The sequence below is a fragment of the Macrobrachium rosenbergii genome, chromosome 55 (genome assembly GCF_040412425.1).
Source record: "Macrobrachium rosenbergii isolate ZJJX-2024 chromosome 55, ASM4041242v1, whole genome shotgun sequence".
Taxonomy (NCBI): domain Eukaryota; kingdom Metazoa; phylum Arthropoda; class Malacostraca; order Decapoda; family Palaemonidae; genus Macrobrachium; species Macrobrachium rosenbergii.
Window position 1 is genome coordinate 35,783,551 of NC_089795.1, and position 16,208 is coordinate 35,799,758.

Below are 16,208 nucleotides of genomic sequence, written 5' to 3' on the forward strand. Positions count from 1 at the left end.
AAATTATTGAAGCTTTGCAACAAGTTTATGGAGATTCTTCTCCATCTAAATCAGTTGTTTATGATTGGATAAAGCGATTTAAGGATGGTCGGGAGGACCTCAAAAAGACAACCCAAGAGAGGGAAGACCATCGACTGCAAAAAATGAAAGAATTGTGGCTTTGGTGCAGAATCTAGTGGATGAAGATCGTCGGATTACTATCGATATGATAGCTAATGAAACTGGGATCTCCCATGGTTCCGCATTTTCAATTTTAAATGAAAATCTTGGTTTGAGTAAACTTTCAGCACGTTGGGTCCCAAAAGCGTTGCGCAAGACCAACTGCATCAAAGAGCTGAACTTTCTCTTGCAGTTTTAACGAAGATTGAATCAAATGAATCAGAGTTTTTGACCGGATTGTTACTGGAGATGAAACTTGGATCCATCAATATGACCCAGAAAGTAAAATTCAATCAAAGCAATGGTTACCAAGAGGTTCAGCTGCACCAGTGAAGTTCAAAGTGGCGAGATCTGCCCAGAAGGTTATGGCAACAGTGTTTTGGGACTCCAAAGGAGTGATTTTGATTGATTTCCTTGAAGGACAAAAAACAATCACCAGGAACTACTACAAATGTGTTTTGCAAAAACTGAAGACTGCATTGGCTAAAAAACGTCAAGGAAAGTTGCACCGCAGAATTTTGTTCCATCATGATAACGCTCCAGCACATTCATCAAGGGTTGCAAGAGAAGTCCTACGGAAATTTAGGTGGGAAACTCTTCCACATCCTCCTTATAGTCCTGATCTTGCTCCTTCAGATTTTTTCCTGTTCCCAAAACTCAAGGAACACTTAAGAGGAGTCCGGTTTGAATCTTTGGATGCTGCTAAACATGCAGTTTCAACATGGGTTAATAGAAAGGCCCCAAATTTCTACAAAGAAGGGTTGCAGAGGTGGAAACAGCGCCTTGAAAAGTGTATAGAGTTAGATGGTAGATATGTACAAAAATGTTTGAATTTCCTTAAATAAAGAGTATATTGAATTTTTCCTGGAACTTTTTGACTTACCCTCGTATGTACAGAGTATACTGTATAGTGTAGGCTAGGCCACCATATATGTATACATGGTACTGAATACCCTAGTGTAGGCTAGGCTATATTCTTGATAGGTTTTTTCCAACAAACGATAATTTTTTGGAATCTGTATGAGCATTTTTAGTTTTTGTTGTGTGTTTGAACTATCAAAATAGGCAGTTCTAAGTGTTTTTAGAAACGTTCTACGCATTCACGGATTTTAGCTATTCGCGGGGGGTGGTACACATCCCTCACAAATACAGAGGGTTTACTGTAGTCATTTTCACCTTCCTGTGGAAGGTGGGGAAAAATTTTTATAATTTTTTTTCTTACACCACATGCATTTGCATATCTTCCTCTTTCCATTGATGTGTTTTTCTTAAATTGGCCAACCTTAAAGTGTGCCCAGTCTGGGGGTGTTCTTAAGGGTTAATGAGAGAAAAACCATGATCGAAGTTGTACACATGGAGTTTAGAGATAAGGCAGCATTCCCTTATACAAAATGGCACCTGATACCTCGCCAGACATGGAGAAACCACAAATAGAAACAGCTCTCTTACCTGTGAATACCTGTATAGCATTAAAAGCTATAGATAACACCCTTTACCATGTCAACGGAAAATGGATCTATCCTCCCATTATGAATAAAACCCAACTTGCTCACCAAGTAGCCCTAGACTTCTGTCCCTTCACTTTTAAAATAATTAACCATGTGAAGGCAGATTTTCAGAATTATGTTGTGAAGGCAGATTTTCAGAATTATGCACTGTAGTAACTGGAAAATGAGAGCCATTGGCAGAACTAAAACTAATTGCCACAGTAATCCCAGTTTCGAAAAATTCCACCAGGAATGGGCAACACTTCATCTCCCTTTTGAAGGGAAAGAGCTCCCTCTAGATACAGCTACTAAGCAATTTGGGACCCCTATAAGAAGAATCTCAGATGAGACAGCCTCATCAGAATTCCGTGCTAGGACCCACCTCCTTAGTGTCTTAACCTCTTCCATCTTGCTAGAAGTTGCCACCAAAAGGCTTCCAGAAGATTCCAGGACAATTTTTGCTGTTGTGGCTAAAAGCCTTATGAGAACCCTATGGGAAGCACTCTATGACTTTTTAGACCGGCGCATAAAAGCACGAATGGAAACACTGGAAGGCTCCAACAAGTCACTTCCTAATGTGACTGCTTTATTACAGTCTAACCTGTACGGGCCTGTTTGAGGATTCTGTTGTAACTCAACTCAACGAGCAAGCAAGGCAACAAAATTGTACAATGTACACTCTTCTGGGAAGAGGGGAATTAAAGAAACAAAAAATGCAAAATTTCCCTTTACCCAATCCAAAAAGGCTTGCTTTGATCAAAATCACATAAGCCTTCAGTCACCTCCAAAAGTTTTCCTCAAAAACAGGTAGGTGGTCAGAAGGGACAACTCCCTACAAAGGGGCAACAACAACCACATCAGCATGGACATCCTTTTCACAAAGTCCAAAAACCATCTTATAAATGAAAAGGAAAAGCAATGCCTGGAATGCATATCAAGGGCAAAAGTAGAGGAAGAAGTGTAGTGCCTGGGTGTGTTGCAGGCTAGACTGAATGAAAGCCTTACATGATTATTGATTATGTAACCAAAATTCGCTGAGTTTTGCTCACATTTACCTTAGAGCATGGCACCAAACTTGAAGTGATGTTTTGGGACTTAAAGTAAATTTTGTACATAGTACTGTGAGAAAAGTCATACCTTTGCCAGAAAATGAGAAGCAAGACTCTCGTCTTAATCTGAGAGGTAGCAAGTCAAATGAGGAAGAACGACGCCAAGCGAAACTGAAGCATCCCTTTTTCGTTCGTCCCAGCCCCAAGGACTCTGGCTACCTGGACTACTTATAGCATTTCATAATTAATGCCTAATATATGGTAAGAAAATGAGAATTTTTTTAAGTTAGCTTAAAAGATGAGTTTAAAAGGGAAGCTGTCATAACAGCAATTTTATGAATTTAATTTCATTTACATTTCTTGATGTTGCCAAAGGCAGGCCCTGTTGTAGGCCCCATGTACTGACCAAGCTGAATGCATAAGTAGGAACACTGAGAGTTTTATTTTTCCTCTCAGGCAACAAGTTGGGAGTAGAGTGCAAGTCCCAAGGTGATGTTCCCTCTCAAGGCCAAGGGTGAAACAATAAGAGTCCAGTCCCATGTGTGTGAGAAGTGCGGGATTCCTATTGACCTAGCATATTTGTTGGGGGAGAACCACACCACGCACAGCCGGCCTGCCAACAAATGAAAGCATCACACGGAGTATATTATGCCTACCTTCTTGTAAAAGTGTGTCAGAGTAAGAAAGTATTGGTTGAGGCAAAGGTGGAGTATGTATTGAAAATTGTTTTATTAGGTTGTCTGAAATGTAGGCTAAGGTAAGCCAAGCCTTTTGTCTGGGGAATTAGGTCAAGTTGTCTGGTGGTAGCCTAACTTTGGAGAAAACTTTGTGCCTTTTGTACTGCCTCAAGAGTCTTTTATATTTTTTTTCTGAGTGATGATGTAGGCTAACTTTGTAATGTACTTTCTTGTGTCTGGGACCATTTTAAATTGAGGTTAATGTTGAGTTCAGTAGGTGGTACCATGCTCAGTGTTAGGTGTACTTCCTTTACTAAGTGAATGCTATTGTTCTTTTTATATATATATAATTGATGTTAATAAATGTGGTATCAGTGTTATAAGTCTGTTTCATTTGTTACCCACAAGCAGTATCTGGTGGTAATAGACTAAACCTACGAGGCAAATCCTTACTCACACACCTCCTTAGAATCCACTACCGTGAATTCAATGCAAACATCCCAGAAGGTCCAATTTTCTTACACCCTAGCACAAATAAACCATTTTTAATTGAGGTTAATGTTGAGTTCAGTAGGTGGTACCATGCTCAGTGTTAGGTGTACTTCCTTTACTAAGTGAATGCCATTGTTTTTTTTATATATATCATTGATGTTAATAAATGTGGTATTAGTGTTATAAGTCTGTTTCATTTGTTACCCACAAGCAGTATCTGGTGGTAATAGATTAAACCTACGAGGCAAATCCTTACCCACACACCTCCTTAGAATCTGCTACCGTGAATTCAATGAATAAACCACTCTCTCTCTGCAAGGGCTGAGAATAATTTTAGTGTCCCTCATTAAAAAGGCAAACCCACACTCCTTTCCTAGGTCACATGATATTAGGAAAGTAAATAAGTTGATGGCCTTCTCCAGAAATGTCTCTTTCGAAGAAGTCTCCAAATGTAGAGGGTGGTCATCAGAGACAGTATTCTTAAAACACTTACTGCTGTAAGCTCAAACAAATTCAACTATAGTGTGTATCAGTAGGTGATGTGACTGTACAGCAAAGCTGAGGAATTACATACATACATACTACCACTCCTCTGGGGGTGCCTCTTTTGCTTCTTCACACAACATATGTTACTGTATTAATAACCTTCCTCTGACATTTAGGCTCTTTTGCATAGCTGTAGAAGATAACTTAAACATGTACATACGCACAATTTAAAACTCGCAGCAAACACTACACTTTAAATCTTAGCAGAGAATTGTGTGAGGGTAGGTCAACTACGCATCGTATGCTTTGCGCATCATGTACTGTGCAACTGTGCATTTTATTGATTTTTTGTTTTGTAAGATGACTTTGAAATGATATCACAGTACAGTACTGTAAAGTGTTTAAGGATGAGTTTAGCGCATATCTAAAATATGTGGGTAGTTTGTAGAATGATGTGTAACTTCTGTTAATACATACTTAACAATACGTACGTACAAATGAAACAGTAGGCTTGCTTAAGTCACGGCAATCTTCATACATAATTTTTATGTTAGTATTTTCGTGAATTAATACCAAGAGCAAATATCAGAGAGCGTGAAGTCAAGAATGCTGTAAAGAAAGGAAAAGGAAATAAAGCTGCAGGAAAGTCAGAGGTAACAATAGAAAGGATTAAAGCATTGGGAAATCTATGTAAAGTGTTGGTGCACACACTATTGGAAAAGATCTGGGATGTAGAGGAAATGCCAAGGGACTGGAGCAATAGCTGGATGATTAAAATGTATAAACAAAAAGGAGATGTAAACTGTGGGAACTACAGAGGAATAAAGCTTTTGGAGCATGTATTCAAGATACTAGAAAGAATAGTAGAAGGAAGGTTAAGAGAACTGATAGATATACATGAGTAGCAGTTTGGGTTTTTATGAAAGGAAAGAGCACAGTGGATGCTATTTTTATAGTAAGACAAGTCCAAGAGAAGTATCTAGAAGGAAACAGGAAAGTTTACTTGTGTTTTATGGATCTTGAAAAGAAGAGTAGTCTATTGGGTTTTGAGAAAGAGAGTACCAGAGAAGTTGGTAAGGTTAGTGAAGATGATGTATGAGGGTGCAAGAACTACTGTACTGACAAAATATGGGGAGACTGAGGCATTCCCTGTGGAGGTGGACCTCCATCAGGGATCTGCTCTGAGTCCATTCTTGTTCCTCATCGTCACAGACACACAGACATCAGAATTGAGGAACAATGATGAACAGTGGGATCTGATGTTTGCTGATGATTTAGTCATTATAGCAGACACAGAAGAAGAACTGCAAGAAAGGTTTTTAGCATGGAAAGGAACCCTAGAAAGGAGCTAATGACTAGTAGTAGAGAAGGACATGAAGAAGTAAACATTCAAGTGGAAGATGGTACAGTGCTAAAGCAGAACAATGAGTTTAACTATTTGGGATCAATAATAACAGAAGAGGGAGGTACTGAGAAAGCAGTGAAACAGAGATTGAAACAAGCATGGCAAAAATGGAGAGAAGCAACTGGAGTTGTTTTAGACAAGAAAATGCGATGAAAGCTCAAAATGAAGATTTATAAGACAGTTATCAGGCCTGTACTATTATACTGTATAGGGCAGAAACTTGGGCACTTAAGAGGAAAGAGGAGGGACTGTTTGAAAGAACTGAGATGAGAGTGGTGAGATGGATTGCTGGAATATCGCTACTGGAAAGGAGGGATAGTAAAGATATAAGAAGAATGTAAAGGAGAAGGCTAGGGAAGCTCGTTTGAGATACTATGGCCATATAATAAGAAGAGAGGAAGTGGAACCAATCAAGAAAGCTAAGAACATGCCAATGATGGGGAGGAGAAGTGTGGGGAGTCTGCAGGTCAGATGGAAGGATGTTGTGAGGAGGGATATGGGTGAGGTGGGACTAGGGGAAGAAGATGCTAGGAATAGAAATAGATGGAGAAAGGTGACTAGAGCGACCAACCCTGCTATACAGTGGGACTAATAAGGTCGAAAGAAGAAGATGATAAAAAAATTTACTGTAATGATTACAGTACCATACTGTAATAATAATGTAAACAGCAAAATACAGTAATCAATATGTACTGTAAAGTGTATTTTTGTCCTTTAAAAATGTTCGTCCCAAGACCAACACAGAGCAGAGCCTGCGAGTGTGCAGAGTTCGTGGAATAGAGCATCTTCATCTCACTACATTGCGCTGCTCCCATGTGTTGAACACCACATTCACTGCTAAGGTTTCTGGCAAACAGCCTAAGAGACAGAGGAAGGTCATGACCCTCTAGCAGAAGGTAGAACTTCTAGACATGTTAAAGGCAGAGAACAGCTTCGCAGCAGCACGCCACCTTTACTTGGTGAATGAAAGTACAGTCAGGTATGTAATGATATGTATTCAAGTGTTTGAAATGATATTACTAAAGTGTTTCAATATCTGCGAAGTAGTGAATTTCCTGCACTATATTCGGATGCACACAACACAGCCAAATCTGCAAAGTTGCAAATTAGCTGTGATATAGTCTGAGAAGCCGTCCACAGAAAAACCAGCGACTAACTGATCCTGCAATTACTGATCCGCAACTAAGCGGGGACCCACTGTATTTCATGATACCTTTAAGTGCATCTTTTTCTATCTTACCATAAATATGCAATTTCATCTATTAATAAATAGCAGGGGCACCTCAACTTAGAGACAGTTGGGGAATCAGCCTGTAACAATGAGTAACAAATGCGATAAGTAAAGAATATTGGCGTATAGCCTACTGTATACAATACAGTATCATGAAGCCAACTTCCTTAACAACTCCATGAGAGTAATTAACAGCCTATCTTAACTTATATTTTATAACTGCCATTCAATTTAAAATATAAATTTACTCACCATTCAATTTCAGAGATAAATCTGAAAAATGAATTGCCACTAAACTTATATACAATACTCTATTGAGCAGTTTAGCCTCACAGAAACATGGCCAACTGCAGTAGTTCTACCTACTTATGCTCACAGAATATATAAAATATAAAATCTCATATAAAAAAAACAGGACCATAAAGAACTTATTATTTTTGCTTCAACGTTATTGTAAAACAACGGTACAGCATTTTCACTGAAATTTATTTGACGCTGTACAATACTGTACATATTACTGTAATATAGCATTACATATTTTTCAGTGTACGTAAGTGAGTGTGTAATACATCTACACGCATCACATTAAAAAACACAACATTGGTACAGTATTTTCACTGACGTTTTTCAAATACAGTGCGGTACTGTGCTTAACACTGTAATGCAGCATTACATATATACTGTATATACATTTTTCAGTTTAAGTGTGTACATGTTCACATGCAAGTTGCATTAAGACAGACTTCACACTTACAGTGTGTTTGCTTGCCTTTCTCTCTTTCTGTCAAAATTTAATTTTTTTATAAGGAATAGCTATGAGAGAGGGAGGACAGGCAAAAGATTCTGGACAGAAACAAAGAGAAAGGTGAGCACACACAGTCATTACATTGTTTACTTTAACGCAATGTGCATGTGTATGTATGCATTCACACAAAAAAAGATTAAAAAAACTCACGATCGTAGGTGAATGAAGAAAACCAACTGGCAGGCACAGCAGAACAGGATGCATGCAGCTCGTGAGGCAGCCAGAAGGTAAGTGAATGCAGGGCGGGACGGAAGGGTGCAACCACCCACCTGACCATCTGGTAGTTAACTACCTACCAACTTTGTTAGAATTGAACAACTGGTTTCCCACTGCGCTGAAGATATTTCCATATGTAAAGAATGAGGGTTTGTACTTGTGTAAGAACAAATATACGGCATATGTAATGTTACATTACAGTATGAAGTACAGTACTATACTGCGCTGAATAAATTTCCATACAAATGCTGTACCAGAGAAAGACACCATAGTAAATGTGTAGAGTTTTATAACATAATGCTTGCATAAATATAGGTACAAGTCATAAACATCAAATTCCACTGGTATTAAATGGAGTAAACAGCAATGTCTCAAACTTGCTGAGGTGGTAGGCTGAGGAAGCTGCACTTTCTTTAATCCCAGATCTTGGAATTTCAGAGTGCATGCTTGCACAATGGAACAAAGAAGCATTAGCATGTTTATGCTGAGTCTTCTAATAGTTTATTCTGATGCAGTACTGAGAAAAATATTTTTAAAAAAATTAAAAGATTTTTTTTTTGCCCCACAAAAAAATACGGTACATTTCCTTGCTAATGATACAATATTCTACTGCTACTTATATCTGTTATTGCAGATAACATGCAAAAAATTTTCACGGTTCTTAAGTTCAGCAATTTAACAATAATTATCTTAAAAGTGTCCCCTTCTTTTGGGGAAAATGGAGTTAAAGCATCCCCAATCCCCTTCCAGGCATCATCCCAAAATTATCTTTAAAATATGTTTTTTTTTTTTACTTTCCATAGATGACATCAACAGAATCTCAAGGGATAACATTTTAGTCATTAAACACATTCAATATACACCAAGAACCCTATCCATGCTTGTCCACCCCCAAGGACAAATTTTGCAAGTACTGTACGTACAATAGAAAGGTGTACACTATGAAAAATTTTACAGCTGTTAAACCTAAAACTGGCATTTTTCAAAATTATAAAAATCTATTTCATAGCCAAATACTTTGCATATGGTATTTTGTTCAATAGTAAAGTCGTTAGGTCTTTAAGGTTAAAGCACAGCTACTGAGGTCAGCATGGCCATTCAGTTTGTGAATGAAAATTATTCAAATAAAAAAAATGAAATATTAAAAAGATGCATGCAGCCCCTTGGAGAAATAAAAGTACATTTAGTGTTCACATTTGGAAAAATCATACTTTACAATGCAAAGCATGTTTCTTCATACGAACCCAATAAGCATATATATGCCTTACCCAGGGTCCCGCATATTCACAGGTTCACTAGTCTTTTGTTTATCTGACAGAAATATTCTTACATATTCCCCATGCATTCTCAGGTATGTAAAAGCCAAAATCTTGGAGAGGAAAAGTAAAGTGAAGGAAAAGTGCACTTATGGTTCAAAGCAACACTGCACAGAAAGAGTCTTTGGTAATGCCTACATTGTGATTTTCATTATTTTCATATATTAGTTAAATACTGTACAAGCAATAAACAACATATCTAACATCTTGTACAGCATATCTGAAAGATGTGTTCTTAAATGAGAGGTAAAAACTGGAATAAAGTAAGATTCCAGAAGCTGTACAGTGACAAAAGAAGACACTGTAGGGAAAAGATGAGAATGCCAGAAAACAATGCAGTTGGAGCCAAGAGGATGCTGCAAAAAAACTTTGAATATCATCTACAGTTTCCTAACTAAGACCCACTACAAGTGGTTACCTCATATGGGGCTTATATTAAGCATCAAAATAAGGAATACAAACATGAAATGCCCGTAGTAGGAAAAAGATTAAAATGGTACAGTAGTAGAAAAATTGTTTGCATAATGCTGACTTACATCTTTCTGTTGATTAAAGGCAGCATCATGAAACAAGACATGAAAACATAAAAAATTTCAATAACAATAATGCATATAGAAATCCAGAGATATGACAGCAATGAAATGGATATCCCCCAAAATAGCTATACATATAAAATCATAGAAAATACACATGAAAGTGATGCAAGAACATGCAGAAAAAGTATGCAAAATTAAAATATTGTATGTAAAATTCTGCAGTACCGTATTACTGATAATTTTGGCTGAAAAGAAGCTGCCAAATAAAAATTCTTCAGTAACATCAAATTTGCCAAAAACTGATACCCCTGACGAGAACAATTATAAATCTTCATAAAATTCTCAAGATAACATTGACAAAACTGAAAATTAGTTGTGATGAGGGAAGCTGAAAAAGTGAAAGGTCAAGGCCACAAGAATATCAATACAATGCACATCTGTTGATGACCAAATTAAAATTAAGTAACAATCTCAGCAAATCGGAAAGGGAACTTCTTGTATCAAGCATAATAAGGTGTTCATTTGTAAGTAAGGACCTGCCTATTTAGGAGATATGGATAATAATGCAAGAGTAAAAGTAAACTGATTTACCTCAAGCTGGCCACGACGTTCAGCTACTACCCGCTCAGTAAAGTTTCCAAATAACCTCCTGGGAGGAAAATACAGCTCTTCAACCTATTAAAAATGAGAAATGTAACACACACTGTAATTTAATTTTTCAATAAGAGCACAGTAATTGAACTTGGTGGGTTTCTGAACTTCAGGAAAATCTAAGAATGTGATAAGCATGGAAACAGCAGATAGTACTTTCCATTCTGTTAATATATAATATACACAAGATAAATTGCACCTCTAATCCCTTTGTTTTCTTGTAGACTGAAAAGGTCAACATTCAACTTTCCTTGTTCTCTTGCCATATGCCCTCACAAGAGAAGTTAGTCACTATATAGCACTCATCTCTCTGTTGTGTAAGCCACTAAAATGTATTTCCATTTATTCATCTCTCATGAATAATAAAGTACTTCCTTTAACCATCCCTAATACATTAGCACATCTACAAAGTAAATACATACATGAATAAATGGAATCTACAGTTATAACCTGAGAAACATGCTTCTTTTACAAAGACTGCTTCTTTTACAAAGACAACTCAATACTTAGCTTTACTGGATGTTGATAGGATATATGGTGACTTCTACTAGTTAATGCATATTATGAAGAGTACAGTATGATGTGTATTTTCAATAACATCTAAGTACGTTACATCACTGGCCAATGGACACTACCATATCAAAGGATGGATATTTCTTCCTTGTTTCTGCTCTAAACAAGGAGTATGCACACTTTTTACAAGACTTATGAGCCTTCAATAACGCTATATGCGCTGTATGTTCTGAAGACCACACAACAAATTGGAAATGCAAAACCTTCAAATGTGTAAATTACCCAAATTGAAATCATCATGCAAAATCTAAAGACTGTATATTTTATCAATATTATACAGAATTACAAATGCCACGGACAGAACTGGTATGCCCGTTAATCAAGCCAAACTCGAACTGAAGATGAGAGGAATCAATGGCCCAGCAAAATGCCATTCATATTCAAATGCTGTAACAACTCATAATAAACATAAAGAATCTCAACACAGACTAGCTGAGACACACCTCTCCCCCTCCTCTACTACTCATAAAAGCCCAAGAGTACAGTTGCAACAGACATCTGGATGTAAAGTGGCTAAACTTGTTCTTGCCAACTACTAACAATTTTCTCTGCTTTCACTACTGTCTGTAAAAGTGTCCACCTACATATTTTTTGGCATACCTGACTTTTTGCCATATGTTATTGATACCTATGCACATATGCTGAAATACCATCACGTGATTCCAACGTACATTGTATACAGTGGCTTCATTCTCTCCAAAATGATCTTGGTTTTGAGGAACTCAACTCCTCTGCTCTCAACCATCTCAAACAAATCCTCAAACATCCTAAACAAGTTTAAGACTAACATGATCAAGTAGCTAATGCCATTAGTTACTCATATACCAACACAGTGTGTCATGTTCTCTTACACTCTCCTTCATTTCAAAGCCTCTTCCATGCCATCCAGATAACACTTTCTCAGACCGATTCTTCCTTCCTCCCAAAACTTAGAATTTTATGCATTTCCACTAACATAAAATCCTCCATCCTCTCCATGCACCTAAACTCTTAAAACAATTACAATAACCATTTTTTGAACCATGAGAGTATTCTTTAAATATTTTTGCTTCACAGTCCCTCTTTACGTACTCTACGATACTGTGGCCTTAACCACTTCAAATTTTTGTAAACAGTAATCTTGTCATTTTTATACCAGTGCTTAACTACTTCTTTTTAATACAAAGTTCAATTAAATAAATAGACAAAATTAAAAATTCCCATTATTATGAATTACTTTAACAAGGCCAATGAGTCATTTCTAAGCCCTCACAGGACTTAACCATATGATTTACTATTAAATCAGTGGTGAAAATCAGAGCAAGAAAAAGTTAAAGAAGTTAGACAGCTAAGCAGGAACAGACAGAGAGTAAAGATGAAAGTACAAGATCAAAACCAACACAACTGAGGCAGATGGGGAACTGCAAAGAAAATGTGGTACATACGTACAGCAAGACATATAAGCATAACTGAAAAAATAATTTCAATTAATACTTACTGGCTGCCCATATTTATGGCACATGTACATATGAAGCTCCCTAAATCTTCTATAACGTCTGAATACAGTCCAGGAATCTGGCCCTGCAGCAAGCTTTACCTGAAAATATAAATTTTGGAAATGTTAAGTTGATTTCAAGCTTATTTATACTTACGTTAGTTTCAAGTTTATTTACACTTGAGTTAGTTTCAAACTTATATACACTTAAAACTCATATTCCATTCCCTGCATAGCAAAAAATTTTCTATATGCCACTTTTAGGACAGATGAAATTACACTTACTCCATAAACTACCAACTACAGTATAAACAAACCATGATCTTCCCTTGATCATAACATGCTATTTACACATCTATTTGTAATAAGAAATTTCCAAACAATCTATGCGTGATTTTAATAAAGGCTTTACATTATTTGTGAGATACAATACTTCATTATAGCAAAAAGATGTTTGTATATAAAAAACAGATACAGATATAATACAACTAGAGCATATTATACAATAAATTCTCCAAGTATACAAAGAGCAAAATTACCGTATTTCTCAATGTCAAAGATGCACTGCAATTTCAACTAGCAAAATTTTTAAAACCAAAAATAAACATTAAAATAATATGGAAACACTACAGCATATTAATTATTGTAGGTGTTTCACTTCAGTTATTTTAAAATACTGTTTTATATTTCTCAAGTTCAATGACTAATAATAACTGAACTTTTCTGATGTTCACATACAAGTAATCTGAAAAATTTAAACATATTACAAAGTAACAAATACGTACATATAACATAAATTGCCCAGCTGTGCTGCATCAGAAATTTTCTTGGCCAACAATGCCTCAGTCCATGGAAAAGGATGGGGCTACAGCTAGTGCCGTAATTTTAGATTATGATAGTACTGGATGAAGACTTATGCAATAATTTTTTTTCAATCTCAAACAACATAAAACTAAGCATCACAATAAGAAATACTAGAAATATGGGATGCAGTAACATTTCATTGTACAGTTACACTTGGTTAAAACAATGCACAAACAAGACATCCCAAATAGAACACAAAAAAACTAGAATCAGGATTAAACTTCACACAATATAGGTATGAAATATAAAAAGAATTAATCTTCAAATCCTGAAAATATTTTGCACACTGTTACCAAGCACAAAATGTCAAGTGTGAATTTCTGTTGAAACTAATGTAAAAAAAAAAAAAAAAAAAAAAAAGCCAAGGTATTACAGAATTTGATCTTTGATGTTTGTCTTGCTCTGGTAAGATTTAACAGTAAACACTTTTAACAAACAACAATTTTGTCTTGCTCTGGTAAGATTTAACAGTAAACACTTTTAACAAACAACAATTTTACTTTTATTAGCTAATAATGTTCCCGTAAAGAGCGATCTTTGAAAAATGACATTTTTATGATAAAATAACGTTTCACTTATACTTACCCGTAGTTACATATAGCTGTCGCTTTGGCGTCACGGCAGTATTCAAATTTCGCTAAGCGCTAAGCGTTACGAAAGAGATCCCTCTACCCCCGCGCCCTCTATCGCATAGGAACCGCCCCAAGAACACGTCATAAGTTTTTGCCCAACTGCCCAGGTGAGGGGAGGAGGAGGTTATGATTATGTAATTCACTGGTGTGAAATGCTAAGTGAATTATTTATCATAAAAATGCAGTTTTTTCATTTATACAACTCTTACCCGGTAGTTACATATATTGATTGGCACCTGAGGAGGTGGGGCACTGGCAGCTAATAAAATTCTTGGAATTATCTACTTGCAACAAGTTAGACACTAGGTTCCTTACCTTTAAAGGTAGCTGACTCAGTGGTTACTGCCTCTGTAGTCTGCTGGCCTTTATATTGTGCCGAGGGATATAAGGGATCCGTGTGTCGGACACAATAAAAACAGTACCTGCCGTGAGAACATGGCTGGCGTCACGGACAAGTCTGATGCCCATGATCAGGGCTAGGTACGACAAACAACAAAACGAGGATCACCTAACATTACCATAAAACCAATACCAAAGATTAAAAACTGGAAGATACTACCACACCATGTATCTCAGACAACAAAAACAACAACCCCAACACCAAAAGGTGAAAATGTTAGTTAAGGAGCGCCGGACTCCTTTTCACCCTCCCCAACACCGTGTCAGTCGCAATAAAGGGCCCCAGCGTACTCTCTTGAAAACAGTTTGCATCGTCCACTAAATGTCACGATGCAAACACTGACTTGCATCTCAAAAGGTGGACTTAACCAAGTCTTTCACAGATAAGTTTTCTGCTAAAGGCTACAGAAGTCGAAAACGCTCTAATCTTGTGCGCCTTTACCTAAGAATACTCATCTCCAGAGTCAGCACACTGCTCATGAGCTTCTTTTTATCAGGCTTCTCAAAAGAAGAAAGGGCATTCTTAGAGAGAGGCCTAGAAGGATCTCTAACCGGAAAGCACCAGAGGTGGTCACTGGGACCTCTGGGCTTCTTCGTTCTCTGAACGTGGAACTTGAGAGCTCTCACAGGCAGAGGTACCTCTGGGTTCTTCGGGACCCACCAATTGGGAAAGGTTCTTAATTTCAAACTCTCTTGGCCAAGGGTCTAGACGGGTCTTCGTTCTTGGCTAAAGAAACCAAGAGTAGACATACCTACTGCCTTCCCTTAGCAAAGCCTACTCTTTTATCTATCGATGTAGCTCACTTACTCTCCGGCCAGTAGCCAGAGCTACCAAAAAGAGTCTTTTCGTGAGATCCTTCAAGGAGATGTTAGCCATCGGTTCAAAGGACTGGAGACCGTAACCATCTCAGCACCACGTCAAGATTCCACGCCACTGGTCTCTTCTGGTCCCTCTTGATCGTATTAAATGATCTAATCAGATCTGAAAGGTCTTGACTCAAAGACACTTCAAGACCCCTATGTCGAAGACCGAAGCTAACATGGCTCTATACCCTTTAATGGTAGGTACAGCAAGCTTTTCTCTCTGTGGAGGAACAAGAGAAAATCGGCCATCTGGGCTATAGACGTCGAAGAAGAAGACACGCCTTCTTGACACCAGGACCTAAACTGTGTCCACTTAGCCTGGTAAACATTGTCAGAGGATTCTCTTCTTGGCTTCAGTGATGACTAAGCCTCTCTTGAAAAGCCTCTCTTTCTGATGAGTCTCTGACAGTCTGCAGCGACAAGATGAAGAGCGGACAAGTTTGGGTGGAACCTCTGAAAGTGCGGCTGTCTGAGTAAATCTGGTCTCTCTGGCAGAAGTCTCGGGAAAGTCTGACAGTAGGTTTAGAAGGTCTGGGAACCACTACCTGGGCTGGCCAGAATGGAGCCACCAGAGTCATCCCTACGTTCCGATGGCTTGAGAACTTGAGATGACTTGCACTTGATCTGAGCGGGAAAGGCATAAAGATCCAGGTCTGACCAGTCCATGAACATTGCATCCACGGCCGCTTTGCTGTCTGGAACCGAGAGCAGTAAAGGGGCAGCCGAGTCGTTTTGTCGGTAGCAAAGAGATCTATGGTGGAGTCCCCATACCTTCCATAGCTCCACGCAAACTAGGGGATGTAAAGTCCACTTTCGTTGGACAGGACCTGGTTCTTTCTGCTGAGAAGGTCCGCCGCTACATTTCTCTCCTTATATCTCGTTACTAGTCTGG

At 37.7% G+C, this 16,208-nt stretch overlaps 1 protein-coding gene across 1 annotated transcript in view; it reads right to left on the bottom strand.

Moving 5' to 3' along the window:
• Positions 1-16,208, bottom strand: part of LOC136835961 (kinesin-like protein Klp98A) — a 130,418-nt gene that overhangs the window by 17,468 nt on the left and 96,742 nt on the right. Inside the window, 2 exon segments of the mRNA XM_067099864.1 lie at positions 10,451-10,534; positions 12,561-12,659. Coding sequence (XP_066955965.1) covers positions 10,451-10,534; positions 12,561-12,659 — 183 coding nt within the window.